At 44.7% G+C, this 18,542-nt stretch overlaps 1 protein-coding gene across 1 annotated transcript; it reads right to left on the bottom strand.

Annotated features, from left to right (window-relative positions):
- Positions 1-1,674: 1,674 nt before the first annotated feature.
- On the bottom strand, positions 1,675-18,070 carry ERP27 (endoplasmic reticulum protein 27). The gene is made up of 5 exons (XM_028746946.2): positions 17,762-18,070; positions 10,308-10,424; positions 7,105-7,230; positions 4,309-4,506; positions 1,675-2,474 (listed from the first exon to the last, which is right to left on the bottom strand). Exons 1-5 carry the CDS (start codon positions 17,861-17,863, stop codon positions 2,427-2,429), a joined length of 591 nt encoding a protein of 196 aa, XP_028602779.2. The 5' UTR covers positions 17,864-18,070; the 3' UTR covers positions 1,675-2,426.
- Positions 18,071-18,542: the final 472 nt, after the last annotated feature.

The following is an 18,542-nucleotide window of genomic DNA, read 5'->3' as shown; positions in this document are numbered from 1 at the left end:
ACTTTCAGAGATGGAGGCGGCTGAGCAGGGATTAGGAGAACAAGAGTGGCCTTTTACTCCTAGCTTTGCCCTTGGGGACAGGGGGTGTTCTGTGGTACTTAGCAGTTCCCCTCAAGTCAAATGCCTTCCTGAGAGACAACGTGGCAACTGTTCACATGGCAGCAGCAATCTGTCAGGGTTAGAAAGGGTATGCCAAAAGCGAAGCGGGATAGCTCTCTGCCACATCTTGGATGCAGCGATACTTTTCATCTGTAGCAGCCTTCCTCCTCCCCACTCTTCAGCAGTCTGACTCAGCAAGTACTTCAGTTAAAAGCCAGTCAGCTATAACCTCCCCCCCCCCGCCAACTACATTTTTACAATTCTGTTGTAAAGTGAGCTCCTTGCAGACTACCTTTTAGCTGGAGACTCTGACAGGATGCATTTTATATACCCTTGCTGAAGAAAAACAAAATCTTAAGTATTGAATTGGACCAAGCAACGCTTTTTGTTCCCCATAATACTGTTGTGAGGTTTGGGCGGGGGGGCGGTCAGCCTGCATGATGCCAGAATCCCTTGTGATCCTGGAATCCTAGGTCCAGCAAGGGCTAAAATCTAATTCAGGATTCCATTGTTGAATTAGCCAAGGGTTCTCATTACTATTTATGTACCGGTAAGTACTGTACAGTCCTTAGTATGGCAAGCGAAGTTTCTCCGTGTCAGAGGGCAAATGGATGGGGCTTTCTTCCTCACCTTGCTGGTAGTGAGAAAGACAAAAGCCACTTGTGTGAGAGAGAGCTGGAAGGAGGCTGCTGGCAGAAACCAGAGGTTGATTTCTGCTTGATTTCTGCTTGAATCCAAGGCTGTGACTATGGGAGAAGCAAGAGCCCCTTGGAGTGCTAATGCTTTGATCTGCATCGTAGGCTCAGGTTAGATATATGTGTAAATAAACCATGTATCATAAAGACACTACAGTCTCCGCTGTCCCTCTTTCCAAGGAAACCGAGCCCTGAACCCCCTAAATTTCCACACTGCTTGGAGATTGGGGTGGGAAACAAGACTTAATGCAACTCTCACCTAATAGCTGCCATCCCATCCGGCTTCCTGAACTGTTTCTATGCCAGCTGGTTGTTATAAGAACCATAACTTTCAAGACCTGGAGGCTGAGCTTGCTTTTTCCCCATCCTGTTTTCTTTGGGAATCTTTATTGTTATGTACTGAAGTTCTCACCCTGGGCCAGCACTGGGCCAGCACCCTGGGATACTGTAGATAGTTATGCAAATGAAGGATCGAAAGTGACGTTCAGTGATTGGATAGTTTTAGAAAGTTGCAACAGTTACATTGTTCTGGAGCTCTATATAAGCAGGCTGACTGAGCTCCTCAGTTCAGTTCTGTCCAGCTTACAAATAAAGAGCTGCTTTGGAAGAATCGCTGTGTCGTCTGATATGTTCGCCCACAACTTAACATTTATAAAGCTGCTCCAGGAGGCACTTCAGCTAAAGAGTGCTTTAAAGAAACAACCAACTAATTAAATACATCCAGGTTTAGGCCTCAAAGATGTACTGCTGTAAGATTTTCCTTCAAGTGGCTATTACAAGATCCTGGAGAGGAGCTGTCTCATGCCTTAATCATGAGTCTTTCCTGACCCGCCCCCACCCGCCCCCAATTTTGATGCAATAATTTCCCAGGTGGGACTCTTCAGACACCCTTTTATTGCACATTGTACATTCATGATTATATCATGATGCTAATGTGGGGCTCACACATGAGCTATCACTACTGTTTGTGCCTGCAAAAGTTTGGTCACGTTGCTTTATTCCCAGTCTGTGCATATCCTGTAACCTCCTGTTAGAATCCCATATTTATTATACCACAAATGTTCTTTTTATTTTTGTTCCACTTTTGTTGCACTATAGCCCCTCCAGACAGCAATAATGTGGCAGTGTAGGGAAAGCATTGCAGAACAAACTAAAACAGAATAAACCCACCACTAACGTGGCATTGCAATGTCAAGAGCCAACTACCTGGCAGCCTGTCCAAAGCTAGCAGATCCCAGCAGCCCTTAATCTCATTGTTTGCAAAACAGGGCAGAGCTTGAATTATCAAAGAACAAAACTGAAAAGATGGAGCTGGTAAAGTAGGAAAGGCAATGGGCAGACTCAGACTATACCTTTAAAGCATATTCAATGCACATGTAAAGCACATGACTTCTCCCAAATAACCCTACAGTTCCCATATATCTCTGGTGAAAGCCAGAGGTATAGTGTGGGTCTGGCCAATGTGAGCATTATGGGAGAATCAAGGAAGTATTGAACTCGGCTGACATGGTCCGGCACATTTCTGTTGTGTGACTGTTGGTTGCTGCTGATTATCCCCCAACCCCCCAGGACAAGAGTATGCACAGAACTACAGCAGGAATTAGGTTGTGGCTAGAGGCTGTTGGAACAGAGTCAGAGTTCCTCTTTGAAGATCTTATCCTCTGGCTTAGAGTTTTCTTTCTGAAATAAAGCAGAACAAAAGGAACCACGTCAACATAGCGATTCTTTTGTGGAAAGATGAACTGGGAGTGGAGACACTTGAGATCCAGAAAGAGCCCTTGGTGTCTCATCGCTGTGCATAGAATTCTACGCTGTGCGTAGAATTGTAGAGTTACCCTGAGAGCCATCTAGTCCAAGCCCCTGCAATGCAGGAATCATTTGCCCAACATGGGGCTCCAACCCACAAGCCCGAGATCAAGAGTGTCATGCTCTACCAACTGAGCCACATTAATATGGGAGCTAATCTCTTATACCATTCTAGTTTCCCTACCATCACTCATACAAGACCCCTGAAGGCAGGAAATCTCTGTTGCATATATATATTCTGCTGTAATTGTATAAAATTTTATTGTATCGCTGTATTTACCTGCTATCTGTTGGTTACTGTAGGAAATCTGGAGTGCATATGCCTATAATATTATACATACAATGATTTTTTTTCATTTTTTAGCAGAACAAGGAGGTAGGGGACTCGCTTCGCATCAAGATTAAAGAGCAAGACAGGAATTAGGAGGGGAAAAATCTGTGCAGATAAACTTGGCACCGAGATATTCAGAAGATCCATTCCCTAGTGGATCTCTTCTGTCTCCACAACAGCAGCAGGCCCCATAATTCCTAAGGTTTCCTCTTTCAAGGAAATGAGGCAGAGTTGCTTTTGCCAGTTCCCAAACTTTCCCCCATCATCTGGAGTCCCTGTGCCCTGACTCTTGCATGTATATTCCACCACAATTCCCCAGTTTTCCATGAGTCCAAAACCTCCTTACCCAAATCCTGGAAAAACAAAAATAAAACAACGGAACGAAACATTTCCATTGCGGGGCGCGGGGGGGGGGGGGGAGGAGAAAAATCAAGCTGTGTAGCCAGAGGAGAAAACATACAAACTGAATGTAATTGTTCACATTTGTTCCATTTGCATAATTTATTCCAATCCTATAATTTCAGATTTAAGAAATTATTTTTAGCACAGATCTCTAAATCTTTTGAGACTGCACAGCTTTTCAGAAGGAGAAATTATTCTACTTCCATGATAGACTGAGCTACACAGAGATAGTTTCTACATGGACACTTTTTCTTAGGGAAGCGATAGAGAAGATTTCACAAGCACCCAAGAAGATGTGACTCTGAACGGCTCAGGGGAAGCTATGAATGGTTATGCTTGATCACTGATGCAATAGCACTCCTATGACCCACCAATAATTCAGAACTATGTTGATAGATGGGGATGCACATGGTACCTGCTATGTCAGAAATGATCTGCATTACTTAGGATGAGTTAAATACATCTCTGCATTTAGACTGCATTATTTTAAAAACAGGCACTGGGAGGGCTGACAGTTATCAGAATCTCACCTGGTAGGGATGAGTGGGTTTAACCCTTTCCTCCCCAGGAGTAGCCCTGATGAAAATAGCCCTTTAATAGCTGTTATTTACATTGGAAGGAAATCCTCCATAGGCACCAATAAGAGACCTTAGCATTCCAGCAAAGTGTTAAACACCTCCATCACCACCAGTGGCTGCCTTGATAATCATCAATCCTCTCTGCCCCCCCCCAGTCTGATATTTGCTTTTTTAAAAAAAAAAAGTGTAAAGATATACTTAATATCACATCTAGTTTGGTCCTCTGTTTATTATTTAGGCGCAAAAGCATTGCTCTGAAACACTACCAGCTGTGTCATGTATAAAACTAGACAACAGATTGAAGTGGGAAAGTGAAAACAACATTTCCAAGGGGTGGGGTTGATAATGGAGCAGAAAGCTGTGATTGGTCAGCCCAGTTGTCATCCTGTGCACTCACCAATTCCTTTCTCCGTAAGAAACCATTGCAAAAACCCCTTACAGTCTCCAGGGAGACTTCATCCACGGACAGCACCTCCTGCTCCTCATCTGGAGTGTGGAATGCAGCCAGTGCAGGCAGCTGAGACTTCTTCAGGTGAAAATAAGACATAACCCTGTCATTGCCCTTTGCACGGACGTCCACTGAGATAAATAGAATCTTCAAGGAGGCAATAGGAAAGGCATAGAGATATTTTAGAATGCTCACACAGGCAAATGAATGTTATCACACAGATTATGAGAGCTCAGAGGAGCTCCAGTAACCTAGATAATTGCAAACTGTTGGCCTACGGGCCAGATCTTGCCCCCAAACCACGTTTTGTGGCCTATCAGACACACAGCAGTAACATCATGGAGCTGGGCTAGACATGGGGATTCAAACCTCACCAGTCAACCCAGTGGCAGGAAGTGGAGGAAATCACATCCTCTCTGCTTTTCAGATCTGAAGAGCAGAGAGGGCAGGTAACATTGGGGGTTCTGGTCTGGCCAGATGGGTTTAGACCTTTCTGTGAAGCACCACGGTGAAGGGAATACCATTGTGTGCATCTGTAGTCAGAATCAGCTTTGGGTACTATGCACCTTGACTTGAGGAATGGTATATGTGTGTTGCTGTTTTGCCTTGAGCAGCAAAATGGGCCAGCCTTGCGGTCTCTTCTAACTGAAAATAGCAAACCTAAATTAGCAGAGGGGACAGAGGAATGAGAGGCAAGGCCAATTGACAAGGGGGGTCTGGGCAATCAAAAGTGGGGAATGACCATCCTTTTTATGTGTCATTTCTTATGATTTGTGCTCGTGATAGTATCAGCTGCAAAAACAAAAAGTACAGAGTGGCCCTATCTCACTTCCCATCCCAAAGTCATGCATTTCCATCTACCTTTACTCACTTAGAAAAGATAAATGCTTCTGTGGCATGCCACCCTATTCTGTTCTTCATTTAAATCTCCATCAGGAATTTTCCCCACCTCCACCTGGAGAAGCCAGAGGCTGAATCTGAGACCCTGTGCATGCAAAGCATTTGCTCGATCTCTGAGCTTTCCCATGTTTGTATTTTGTATGCAAATAATAATAAGAGATGGGAAAGCATGGTTTGGGGGATGGGATGGGGAGAGTGACTCAGAGCTGTGTGTTCCCCATGTTTGATTCTAGCTAGACTATGTGGACCAGACAGTTATGAAGCTCTGTCTTTAATATGGGTTCCGCATAATAGCGCCATGGACTTTAGGCAAAGATTGTTGGACCTGCTCCTGCCCAAACACCATGAATGTCTCAGAAGTCTTTTCACCTATTAAAATAACATTTGTGTAGAAGATGTTTGGAACTGAAAAGCTGGGGGAAAGAATTCACATGAGATCACCTACAGGTTTCTGAAGCCCCTGGTGTTTAGGTCAGTAATTTAAACAGAAGCAACAAAGAAACCTCTACGACATTATAAGCTCTGAAAATCTGACTCAGTGTCCTCAGCGCAGTTCACCTGGCAAGTCCGAGGGAGGGTTGTGCTGCCATTTGAAGAAAGTTCTTCAGGCATGTGGAATATTCAGAGACATCAGGAGGTGGCCAATGGAACAGGAGCAGCAGTGCCATTGGCCACTCCAAGTTCTTTTCCAGAGTTGTGACTCAGATATATAATAAAAATGGAAGCTGGCCATCAGCGAAGGAAATGGATCCCAAAAGTCTTTTGAAATACATAGCAATTCTACTTTGGCAAGTGACTACTAGTATTCAACCAGAAGTTCCCCAATGAGTTTTCATGTATTCTACAAAGTTATTTTCAATTCTAATCTCATATCTCCATGACTGTTCTCCTGGGCTACATCCACACCAGACATTAAAAGCACTCTTATGCCACTTGGCTTCCTCCAAAGCACCCTGGGAACTGCAATTTGTTAAGGTTACTGAGAATTGTAAAGAAAGAGGTTCCTATTCCCTTCACAGAGCTGCAATTCCCAGCGTTCCCTGGGAAGAGGGATTGATTGTTAAACCACTCTGGGAATTGTAATTCTGTCTGGGGAATAGGGGTTTCCTAACAACTCTCATCACACTTAAGAAATTACAATCCCCAGGATGCTTTGGGAGAAGCCAAGACTGTTAAAGTGGTATAATAGTGCTTTAAAGGTATAGATGTGGCCCATATCTCCTGTTGCCACTGTCCATTCCCTTGCTGCCACCCCTGGGCTCAGTTGGCATGATTTCCTGAGCAGGGGGGCGGGGAGAACAAAGTGTGTGAAGTTAGTTCCTTCTCCTTTTCATTGCTCGCCTGCTGCTACTGGGGAGTGAGTCTTGGCAAGTGCCTGTTGATGCCAACAGCTGGTGTCAACCCCAGCAGCATAGCTAGCTGCTCGGGCACCTGGTGCGGGGGCGTGTCCTGCAGCCGGGAGCGGGGCAAGCTGCCCATGGGGCCGGACGAGCCTCTCCGATGCTTGGAGCCTTTCCGACGCTTCCCCCTCAGCTGTAGCGCAGCTGAGGGAGAGGCAGTAGGCAGAGGTAAGTCCCATGCTGCCGTTTTAGGCAGCGTGGAACCTGCAGGCGCCTAAGCCAAAACGTCACTCCTAAAAAGTTTTGTGAGCCCAATTTTTTATTTTTAAACTCATTTTGTCACCCACCCGGTGATGACACCTGGTGTGGACCGCACCCCCCGCACCCCCTTCCTCCGCCACTGGTCAACCCCGCTTTAGACCATGGCTTGCCCAAGCATAAATTACTGCTTCTGTCTGGAAGGATTAAAAAAAAAGCCTTGCACCCCAAGTCACATCAGACTTACCTTCCCTTGGAAGAGAACTGCTGCTTCACGATACTTGTCCATCATCTCCGCATGCTTTGGGGATGACTTGTCAGTGAACAAGAGAAGGTGGGTCTGAATGGTACTGTTAAAGAGACCTACTGCAGTCTGTCAATATATCAGAGAAGGAGAAATAGGTTGATTAGAGAATGTGAGATCTGAGGCACTCTTGGAGTACCAAGTCCTAAAACCTAAGATGCTGAAAACATAAGGCTAGCCCTCAGAATCATGACAATGCTCCCTTGAGTTTGTATCCAAATAAAAGAGGAGAATGCAATGGATTAAAAGCAGAGAGGCAAAGAGCAGAGGTGATTTACATTTCAGGATGAAGTAGAGCTGGACCGAGGTGGTGCAGTTGAATCTGCGCAAAGTTCAGGCAAGGCCAGCTAAGATGGTTAGTAAGCTAGGTGTTACTTGATTTGTCAGAACATTGATCAGTTTTGCTCTGATTAATCTATTTATCAACCCTCAACTGTTTTCCTCTTTGTGTCTGTGCATTGTATTTGTTAAACTGGCAAAAAAACAAAAACCCACAAATTAGAAGAATTCACGGGTGTCCTCTTTTTAGAACTGCTGGATTCAGACATAGGCCAATAGATGCCTGAATTCAAGCAAAAGAAGAGGTCTCTCAACACCTTCTTCGAATAACAAACAGGTGGATAAGTCCGTACAAGACTGTGCTATTGGCTGCAGCCCACCCCCAGCCCTCAATGGCTGCATACTGAGCTTGACATCCACAAAAGCGAAGCATAGGCAGTTGGTAAGCATTTGTTGTACATGAACAATTTCTAAGGTCAAGCCACATTAACCAACATCCTCCTTTCCTATTTTTGACTTCTCCTATTTATATTTTGTTTGTATGTTACTATAATTGTTCAAAAGAGTAATAAAACTTCTCTCTCTCTCTCTCTCTCTCTCTCTGTGTGTGTGTGTGTGTGTGTGTGTGTGTGTGTGTGTGTGTGTTTAAGAGTTGCTTGTAAGAGAATATGTTTCAGGTGAGGATTTGGAAACTCAAGATTTTCTCAAAAACACAAATCCAGGACCCAAATTGATGGTGGAATTAAAGATTTAGTTCCTAAGGGGTGTGTGCGCCTTTTGTTGTATTTGTGTTGTTGTTTAGCCTGTAAGAATAAAAGCAATTAAACATCATTATTTTTTAAGGAAGTCAATATTTTTTTAAAAAAAGACAAAAGCTTGATATTTTAAATCAAGGTCCTCTCCAGATGGAGGATGATGATGATGGTGATGGTTGCTGTGTATTCTGCAACAGGATATCGACCTTGACACAACAACAGTGGTGGATTTATCCTGATTTTGTTTGTTTTGAGATGCATCCCCTATGCTACCACATTATTGCTGTCCAAGTGGTTATATCGCAAGAAAAGCCAGACAAAAATACACCGGAACATTTGTGGTATTAAAAATTATGAGATTTTGGCAGGAAATTAAGGGGTGTGGAAGTGAAGCAGGGTTACCACCCTAAAACTTTTGCAAGCACAAACAGTATTGAAAGTAGGGCCTCATGTGACTGCCCTGTTATTAGCATCATGAGCATAGAACAAGAATATATCGAGGGTGGGGGCTTGTTTGTTTGTTTGTTTGTTTGCTTGTTCGTTTGCATTTGACAAAGTTGATTCTCTACAGTTCACATTTGAGATTGCAGATCCCAGTTGTCCTTTTAATGTTCATCAATGTTATGTCTTTGTGTTTGCCCTAAAGGTTGCTGGCTGCCCCGTCAAACACAGCTTTTAAGATCTTCAGCTTGGAAGGATGCCCAACTGAGTTCAATGGGACTTACTCCCAGCATGCGAGAATGCAGCCTTCACTGCTCCATTTCCATGCATTTTCTTTACCACTCTGCATGTACACTTTTTAATCACCATGGAATTCTATATTTCCTATTTTAAAAAAAACTTATGTGAGTCTTTATTCTAAACGTGATATATACCACCATTTGGCTTAAGCTGCTTCTCTGAGTCAGACTGCAAACCTTAAGAAGCGAAGGATGGAAAATCCTGTGGAAGTGTTACCACTGCAATGGCAACCAAGAACACACACACACACACACACACACACACACACACACAAGTATACCTTTCTGATGCTATCATTCCCATTTAGAAAAACATAGCAGAAGCCTGGAAAACATTTCAACACCGATCTGAACTGTGTTTGAAAGCCACAAGTCCAAGCAGACTGGATGCTAACAACATGGAAAGTAGACCTGGAACTCTCCATATATCACTGGGAATGACTGAGCTGCACACACTAGCCCTCTGTGAAGAGCCTCAAGTCACCTGGCACTGCCAATGGGCTCCTCGCATAGTTTCCCGTTGGCGGATAATTTGTCATCTGACTTTTTCCTTCCCCTTGCACTTCCCCCCCACCCTTCTCCCACAAGCCAAACAAGGGCCTGTGGACACCCTACAGCTGACCTGCCGCCTCCCTGTGCGCTACACCCACCCACAGGGAGATTGGCAGGATGGGGGGTGGGGGTTGAGAGAGGCTCTGTGTCAATAAAAAGAAGGGAAAGTGTGTGTGTGTGTGTGTGTGTGTGTGTGTGTGTGTGTGTGTGTGTATGTATGTATTCCAGAATTCACAAGAAAAGGTCAGAGAGTGCATTTCTCGAAGAGCCTTCCAGCTCAAGAGCTGTGGGATTTGGAGCATTGTGGGAGGTCCAGCGTACTAGGCCCTGCATCAAGCTCCGTGCTCAGTTTCTCAGTTCACAGAAGACGGGAAGGGTGAAGGAGCAGCAGGTAGGAAAAGCAAGGAAAGCTTAGGGAGAGAGACATCAGAACGTAAGGAAAGCCAATGGCCCACCCAGTCCAGCATCCTCTTCTCACATTGGACAACCAGATGCCTGTAGGAAACCTGCAAGGAGGATTCAAGCACAAGAGCCCTCTTCCCTCCTGTGGTCTCCAGCAACTGGTATTCCGAACCATTGCTGCCTCTAACTGTGGAGGCAGAGCAGAGCAACCATGGCTAGTAGCCATCGATAGCCATGGATTTGTCCATTCGTCTTTCAAAGCCACCCAAGTTGGTGGCCATCCCTGCCACTATTCAATTAACTCATTCTGGGGTCAAGAAAGGGGCAGTAATTTCATGGGTTTGTTCTCTCCAAAGTGAACTTGGTATTCAAATGCCTAGGTATAGCTCCAGCATGATATAGAGAGGTCCTTTCTTACCATAGGGTTGTACTCGGTTACCCAGCGGAGTTCATTGATCCGAACAAAGCGACTCAGCTTGGTGGCGTCAATTCCGCTGCTGTCTTTGATTTCCAGGTCTTGCCGCTTGTTATCCACCTGAAGCGAAGCAAATAGCCTCAGCGCTGTCACTCTGCCCCAGACATTGTCCCTTAAAACACTTGCAAAATCAACGTCATGTGTCCTGGGAGGCAGGAAAGCCAACAGGGTCTCTGGGCCCAGTAAATTATTTGTATGATGCACCCAAACCTGCCCAGGATGGGGTCCTTAGCCAGATTATGGAAGTTCTACGACCTCAGCCCCCCCCCCAAAAAAATTCATCTGTATGGTTAATTTCCATGCAACCCAGCTGTGAGGCAGCAACACATTATCTTTCCACTCCCACAAACACACAATATGCATTCCTGTGTATGGTTCACTTTTGACCTAAGATTTTCATGAGGACTATCCTACTGATTTATCCCAGAGCCTCGAATAAACTTTTTTATTTGCTCTTTTGCCATAAACTGAAGGGTATGATAGAAACATTTTAAAAATAAAATCAGATGTGGCTGTTATCAGTTGCATTCAATTTCCCTAGACATTAGAGATATGGGGATTAGCAAGCAAACATTTGTGGGACCTCTGGAAAAAGGATCTTAAACCAACCTAAATCTCTTCCCTTTTTGAAAATATTTGCCTGCTCACTTCATTACTTCTAAACCTAATAAACACTGGCACAGGCATGTATGGATTTCCTGGAAACATTGTGCAAGCAAGAATCCTCTCCAATAAATAGAGGAATTTTTCCAGCAGATCAAGAAAAGAAAATATTCAGGCTCCACAAATACCATTTTTTTGGAAAAGATTCTTTGACATCTTCCTGGATCTGTCTTCCTGATGGACCTCTTAATAGGCCAGCAGGCAGCAAACAAAAACTCGGCAAGAAATCCCAGAGGGATAATAAGGTGTTCAATTAATGCATGGGCCCGGCAAGGCAAAGCTGAATCCTTGTGATTATTTTTTAAAAGAATATTATGGACGAGATATATGGAACTTAGGAAATGGCACATAGAAATCCTATACTGTCATACCCCATAAATGGAGTTGTCATTTCCAGAAACAGGTCTACCAACATAGTCCTCTTTTGCTAGTTCTTGACTCTGGTGCATTACTTACTAGCCCTGTTCAGGCCACAGCTGAGAGGACTGAGGGCTGAGTCTTCTCTCACAAGCTTGGAAGGAAAACAAGAGCAGCTCCATGGAAAGTAAAGAGTGTTAGACTGGCACTAAAGTGAGCCAGAGTACATAAAACTTTGGGATGGTTCCAAGGACCACCAGAGTCAATGGAAAGCGTCTTCATTGGGGGTTGGAATAGACTGCAGACTACTGCAAGAACATTGATCAAGTCTAATGCTTTGCATTTCCCCCTTGTTCTAGAAAAAAATTGTGTGTGTGTGTGTGTGTGTGTGTGTGTGTGTGTGTGTGTGTTTTCTATTGACATACCTACAAACATACACTAGGTGGTGTGACCCATCCAATCCCACTGGATTGGGCCAGGGCTCAAGAGTCATGTAATTTTTATTGCAAAAATGATGGTATCTCAAGCTGAAGTTCTTGGAAGACATGCAAAGTGCATAAAGGTCGGGGGGGTTAAAACAGGGTCTAACACAGGTACATGCATAGAAACAGTTATTTATGAAGGGAACCAGGAATGTGTGTCTGTGGTTGTTGTTTTTAATCGCACAGTGTTTCTGAGCATATGCAGAGTGCCTTCCCCTTTGGAAGTAGAAGCTGTTGGGATGTTTTTAAAAAGTCAATAGAAATATGAATTCGTCGTTCACAGAACCATAGGAACTGTCAAAATGGCACCAAATGCAAATTCACCCCATGCCAAAGAGAACCCTGGAAAGAACAGGGGAGGGAATGCAAATGGGTTGCACAGGCAGAAAAAGTAAACCTATCAAAATAACTCCAAGCAGGGCAGATTTTACCTACGTTTCCTGGGAAATTAAGTCTTTTCTTCCATTAAGGGGGTTAAGCGTGGCAGAAGTTTGACAATCCCTGTTCTACTCTTATCACAATGCATTAGGCTTGTCTCACTGAAAGCAATAGGCCTTAGAATCCGGGCCAGAGCCATAAACTGCTTGTGTTAGTTTGACTGGAGTACAATAGCCATGTCTACCCAGAATTAGGTCCTTCTGCACTGAATGACATTTACTCCCAGGCAAGCGAGGAGGGATTGCAACTTAAGGCCACAGTGCTATCCACGCTTTTCTGGGAATAAGTCCCATTGAACACAGCTGGACTTGCTTGAATGAAGCAATAATTGATTGATTAATTGCAGTCAGATTCATTTTCTTATGCATTTTTTCACAATTCTACAGATATTTTGTTCCGGACTCCTGCCTCAGTTCCCCGCAACTCTTTTCACTTCTTCCAAATTTATTCAAGGGAAGGCAGGCTGAGAGGGAACTATATAAATTCTTCAACTTTTTTGCAAGACGATTGGCAAAGCTGTATATCTACTCTGTCAACCTAGTTTAATTTTAGCTGCATCTATTTGTTTATCTCATATTAAGGACAAACATGAATCTAGAAGGGTGTATTTAGGTTGTCGGCCTTCCACAATCAAATGATGATGTTTATTTCCCTCATAGTACAGATCTTTGAAGCGTCTTTGGAAGAAGAACGTTACGACCAATGGAAACAGGCCAGTGAAATCTGGTTTCCATTTGTAACACCTGTTGAAATTACATACAAAGTTAATGGTGAGTCATCCTAACAAACTTGCCACATTTCATTGTACTTCATAAATTTGGGAGTGAAGGTGAGAGCATTCCATTCCAAATAGGTTACCAGCTGCCTCTAACTTGCACAACATTTTAAAATCCCAGACAAAGGCATAACCAAGTTACCTTGCCCAGCTGTGAGGAATAAGGCCACTATTATAAAGTGGTACCTCAGGTTAAGAACTTAATTCGTTCTGGAGGTCCGTTCTTAACCTGAAACTGTTCTTAACCTGAGGTACCGCTTTAGCAAATGGGGCCTCCTGCTGCCGCCACTGCGCGATTTCTGTTCTCATCCTGAGGTAAAGTTCTTAACCCGAGGTACTATTTCTGGGTTAGCGGAGTCTGTAACCTGAAGCGTCTGTAACCTGAAGCGTATGTAACCCGAGGTACCACTGTAATTGGGATAAAGGGCTTTTTAGAGACTTGCTGCTGTTTATAGAGACTTGGCTCCCTAATAAAGAAAAAGATTGGCGTGAGCCATAGTCAACTTCCAGTACTAAACTGGAAGCTACAACTAACCCATCGCTCTACCCCTACATCTAGATATAGCAAGCATCTATGCCTGCAGTGACCAAGTTCTCTTCAGCACTGGAAGCGCTAACCTGATCTGCCCCAGGATTCGGACCCCAACACACACAGCACACACAGCCCAGCAAGCCGCCTCCTTCCCTGATGGCTTCTGGGCTGACAAAAGACCACAACAAACCAGGATGCTACCTAGCCAAGGAAGCTGCTCCCAATATGCCTACGCAAAGTAAGCTGAAGGATTTCCTGTGCACTGCTATGAACTGCAATGTCGGGTTACCAACGGGGGCTGTGTTTGTACACCCCCTCCATTCCTTCTCCGGCTTCTGCCAGTAAGTAAATAAGATCATTGTTAGCTTTGCCACCTCTCCCACAGAGAGGGGAGTGGCGGGGGATACCTTCCTGACCACAACTCATTTACTAGTGTGATTTGAATTTTGCTGTCTAGCCCTTTTGAAAGTCCCTACTGGTAAAGGCTGAAGAGAGTTGGAAATCAGCAGCAAAGCTCTGCCAGGCTGGCCTAGTGGCAGGAAGGGCAGGTAGCAGAGGGAGGATGAAGAGAGCATGGGCAGCCAGGTGAGAGAGAGAGAGAGAGCCAGCCTAGAAGGTAACACTAGTTGATCTGTCCCTGCCTTGGGCATTTGTTCAGGGGGGAAATGGACTTGCCATGAAGGGCCAACATAAAGCAAAAGTAAGAGTGTGCTAACTGATGGGAGTCAAGCAGTAAGACTTGCAATATTTTACCAGAACTGGGCGGCAGCAGCAATGGACAGAAAGGCTATTCTTCATTCGTGGATTCCTCCTTAAGTAACTGCTTAGACTCATGGAATTATAAAGGAACCCCAAGGGTCATCTAGGCCCAACCTCCTGAAATGCAGGAATCTCAGCTGAAGCATCCATGACCGGTGCCCATCCAACCTCTGCTTTAAAACCTTCAAAGAAGGAGAGTCCGCAACCTCCCGAGGGAGACCATTCTACTATCGAACAGCTCTTACTGTCAGAAAGGTTTTCTACACATCTAGTTGGAATCTCCTTCCTTGTAACTTGAATCCATTGGTTCGAGTCCTACCCTCCAGAGCAGGAGAAAACAAGTTTGTTGGTAAGGTAGATAACTTAAGGCCTGCCTGTTTCCTCCCTAAGTTTCATTAGTTCAAGCCAGTTGCAGGATGAGCTAGCATGTGCCAGCGTCTCCTCATTGGCCACATGTGGAGCCTGGGCTCAGAATGGCTTTGTCTGCCCCCACTAATCAACCTTAAGTTTCTACCAGCGGTCTTAACCTGACTATTCCTTTCTGTAGCATGTTTACCAAACTTCAACAGCAGCCGCCTTCTTGAATAATGCTACTTCAGCTTGCAGGAAGGAGAACACTTGCTTGAATGAAACACCAACAGCATAAGAACCTAAGACAAACCTTCTGGATCAGGCCAGTGGCCCATCTAGTTCCTCAGCTTGCTCTCACAGTGGCCACATTGTTGAGTTGCCTGTGGGAAACCAGCAAGCAGGATTTGAGCGCAAGAGTACTCTTCCGTCCTGTGCCACCCCAGCAACTAGTATTCAGAAGCATTGCTGACTCCAGTCATGGCTTGTAGCCTTCGACAGCTGTCTCCTCCATGAATTTGTGTAATCCACATTAAAAGAAGCCATCCAATTGGGAGCGAGTTCCGTAGTTTGACCATCAATAGAAAGCTACCAGAGAAAGGGATGCTGCTCTACACAAGCATGTCCATTTTCTATGTGCAGGGTTTAAAAAAAGATATTCAGACATAATTTTATTTCACTTCACCACCACCCATAGGCTTAATGGCTTACTCCAGGAAGTCCTGTGCATTTGAATTAGTCTGATCCAGCAGATTCCCCTAATGGACATCATGCCCAGGAGTCACTTCCTGCTGCTCTTTTATTTGTCCTGCAGGTTCAAGTTAAACATATGTTTGATAGTGGTGGGACAGCAGCACACCATAGACTGTAGCCTGCCCCATGAGAGATGGAAGGGAGGTGAGCGCACCAGCTAATCATGGGGGGCTAGATCCGGGCCACTCACCTTCTAAATCTGGCCCACAGATGGTCTGGGAATCAGCGTGTTTTTACATGAGTAGAATGTGTGCTTTTATTTAAAATGCATCTCTGGGTTATTTGTGGGGCATAGGAATTTGTCCATTCCCCCCCCCCCAAAAAAAAAAATATAGTCTGGCTCCCCACAAGGTTTGAGGGACAGTGGACCAGCCCCCTACTGAAAAAGTTTGCTGATCCCTAAGCTAACTTATTCCCTCTGAGGGTCTTCATCACCATGGCTACCTCTCATGCATAGCCCCAACCTGGTGTCAGTCAGGGGGTTCTCAGAGGACACATCAGACACACCACTGGCCAAGGGTCTGGAGGAGCAGGAAGGGTCCATTGAAACCAACAATGGGCTGTCATAGGAGGAGCCACCACCATCTAGTCCTCAAGAACACTTGAGGTCCTCAAGGTCCAGAGCTGAGGGAGCTGAATGGCAGCAATGTAGCCTGTATCTACAGATACAGATCCGCCATGTGGCTTGTAAGGGGTCTCCTTCTAAGTAAGCAATGTCTGGAACACCTTCACTATTAGCAGCTGTGCTTAGGATGTGGTCTAGGAGGTCAGCATGTATAAGGTTTCACTTTGGGGCTTTCCAGATGCTGGAAACAACACAGGACTCTGGCTCTTTGTTATTTCCTTTGCGGTGTTGTATCTCGCCTGAACTCCCTGTGATATTGATCTTGGACTGTTGCCTTGCCTCTGGATCATGTTTTGGTTTCGAGACTGATTTTCTGGGGTTTGCTTGGACTGCTCTGCATCTGCAGCCCTGCCCTTGTTGGTGAGGGGGTTTTTTTGCTAATAGACTTATACCTGCTGAGATTGGGACCCTAGCCCCAGAGGGCATCCATGGAGCATGACTTAAAAATAAATAAATCCTGGATGCTTTTAATCTAAAACAGCAATTTAATCTATTATTTATTTACTTGTGGTTTTGCATGGCAATAATTAAAACAGTTATTGCAATGATATTTTCGGGGTGGGAGAGAATTCTAGTAGTTGACTGAAGGAGCAATCAGGATAGGAAAACAGGGGGAAATGTATCCATCAAAAAACCTAACCTAGACTGATTGGCTGTGTCCAGACAGGGGTGTTATCTTGCACAAGTTGCTTAGATCTGATTTTTCCATGTAAGGGTGTCCATAGACAAGCTGTTTACATTTGCTGCCTGATTCCTAAACCGATGACCCGTATCCACACTATGCGGCTCCACTGATCTCTTGATCCAAAGAAATCAAACTCTGCTTAAGTTCTGCACCCCTGGACCTTCTCACTGCACAGGGAAGTCAGATGCGTGTGACCGTTCAATCTTAGAACAGCAAGGCAGTGGTCAAGTGTTATGTAGAGGTTCTAGTAATTACCACAGGGCAGCTGACATGAATTTGTTTTTAACGAGACAGTCATACGTATCTTGCCAAAGTCTACAAGTCTATGGTTACTGGGCATATGTTAATCAGGATTGCAAGCCTTTGATCTTCATTTTAGCAAAGTTGTAGCTGAACTAAAGTCCTTCCAAAATATTCCATTGGCCTTTAAAAGAAAGAGAGGAGGGGTTGTTCTCTTCATGCTTTGTATGTAGAGCGTACAGATTTCATGGGCCAACATTCCTACCTAGCGCATTCCAGGTCTTTTTTGTTGCTCTTGGAAAGACTTAGCCTCTCCTTCTGAGTATGATATTGATTTCTACCAAGAGACTGTTGGAAGAAGAGAACCCAGTTAACACACCAAGTTACAGCAGCACCTGGATCAGTGAAGGCTTCTTCATTGGGGTGAATAGAGCCCTGTTCACCAACGTTAGTATGACTTAGCCACCCTCCACCTGCCTGCCTTCTTACTTATAAGCAGGGGGTTAGAATGGCTTATCAGCTTCCTCCTCCTTGCCTCAGTGTTGCTTGTTATAGAACTCTTTACTGAGTTCTATACGGAGGTTAAAGACTGGAATCAGTTGGCTTGGCCTGTCCTTGGTTATGGCGCCACCTGCTGTTGGCCTCCCTGCCTTCTACCCTACCAATTCCAATGGGCATCAGCCACCACTGACCTGTTTGCTGGAAGCAGCAGAACTACAAGCAAAAAAACAAAAACCTACCATACGGAAGAGGGAGATGGTGTTTGTTGTGACATTATAATGGGAAAGAACATTAGAGGAGGTGCAGAGCCCAAATGGTACATCTTGCATATCTTGTACCATTTTAAGGAATTCTGAAAGTTCTGGTCGCTCTGGATCCTGAAAAGGAGAGGGGAAGAAAGAGAATGAAAAAAAAAATGGGAGGGGGTGCCACAATCCTATGCTACAAATTTATATCACTTATAAACCCAGTTTTAAGTGGAAGGGTTTCCCCAAAGAGTCCTGGAAACTGGGGAAGGTGCTGGAAATTGTCCATGAGGAGACACTCTGCACATCTCATTGAACCTTTGGGGTATGTGGGGAATAAATATTTTTGCATTCACCCCAATCTCTGAGTGGTGAGAGTCAAGGGGTTCTGGCACATAACCTGAGATTGGCTTCCATGGATGCCTCAAGCCACAGCTTTGAGTTCAGCACAGAACAAGACAAGCCTCTGTGTCTCCAACTCCCAGCGTCAGCGAAAAACTCACGCCCAGTCCTCCTCGTTTGACTTCTTGTTCTCCTTCTTATGATGGCATCCAGGTAAGATGGGAAGTCTTGCCCATTAGTCTGTGTGGCAACAGAGCTCACTCTTTGGACATGCAAATGGAAGTACCTAACTGGCCAGCTGAAGCCATTACCTTAACAAAGGAAGTTCTTTGGCTGGTTCAGCAGGTTTCTTCTTATAGATTCTAAGCTCATAAATACAGGATCACAAGTTGGAGGGGACCCCTGAGTAGTCATCCAGACTACCCTGTAACAC

The sequence above is a fragment of the Podarcis muralis genome, chromosome 10 (genome assembly GCF_964188315.1).
Source record: "Podarcis muralis chromosome 10, rPodMur119.hap1.1, whole genome shotgun sequence".
NCBI classification, from domain to species: Eukaryota; Metazoa; Chordata; class Lepidosauria; order Squamata; family Lacertidae; genus Podarcis; species Podarcis muralis.
Note: the sequence above shows the minus strand (reverse complement) of the source record. Positions and strands in the feature narration are given on the sequence as shown.

What these genes read in the sequence shown, in the direction of transcription:
- ERP27 (XM_028746946.2), bottom strand. Translation starts at nt 17,863, where the DNA reads ATGGTACAAGATATGCAAGATGTACCATTTGGGCTCTGCACCTCCTCT. An exon ending in CAGTTCTCTTCCAAGGGAAG is followed by an intron (nt 4,507 to 7,104) that starts GTAAGTCTGATG and finishes GCCTCCTTGAAG; the next exon opens with ATTCTATTTATCTCAGTGGA. An exon ending in TCTTACGGAGAAAGGAATTG is followed by an intron (nt 2,475 to 4,308) that starts GTGAGTGCACAG and finishes GCTTTATTTCAG; the next exon opens with AAAGAAAACTCTAAGCCAGA.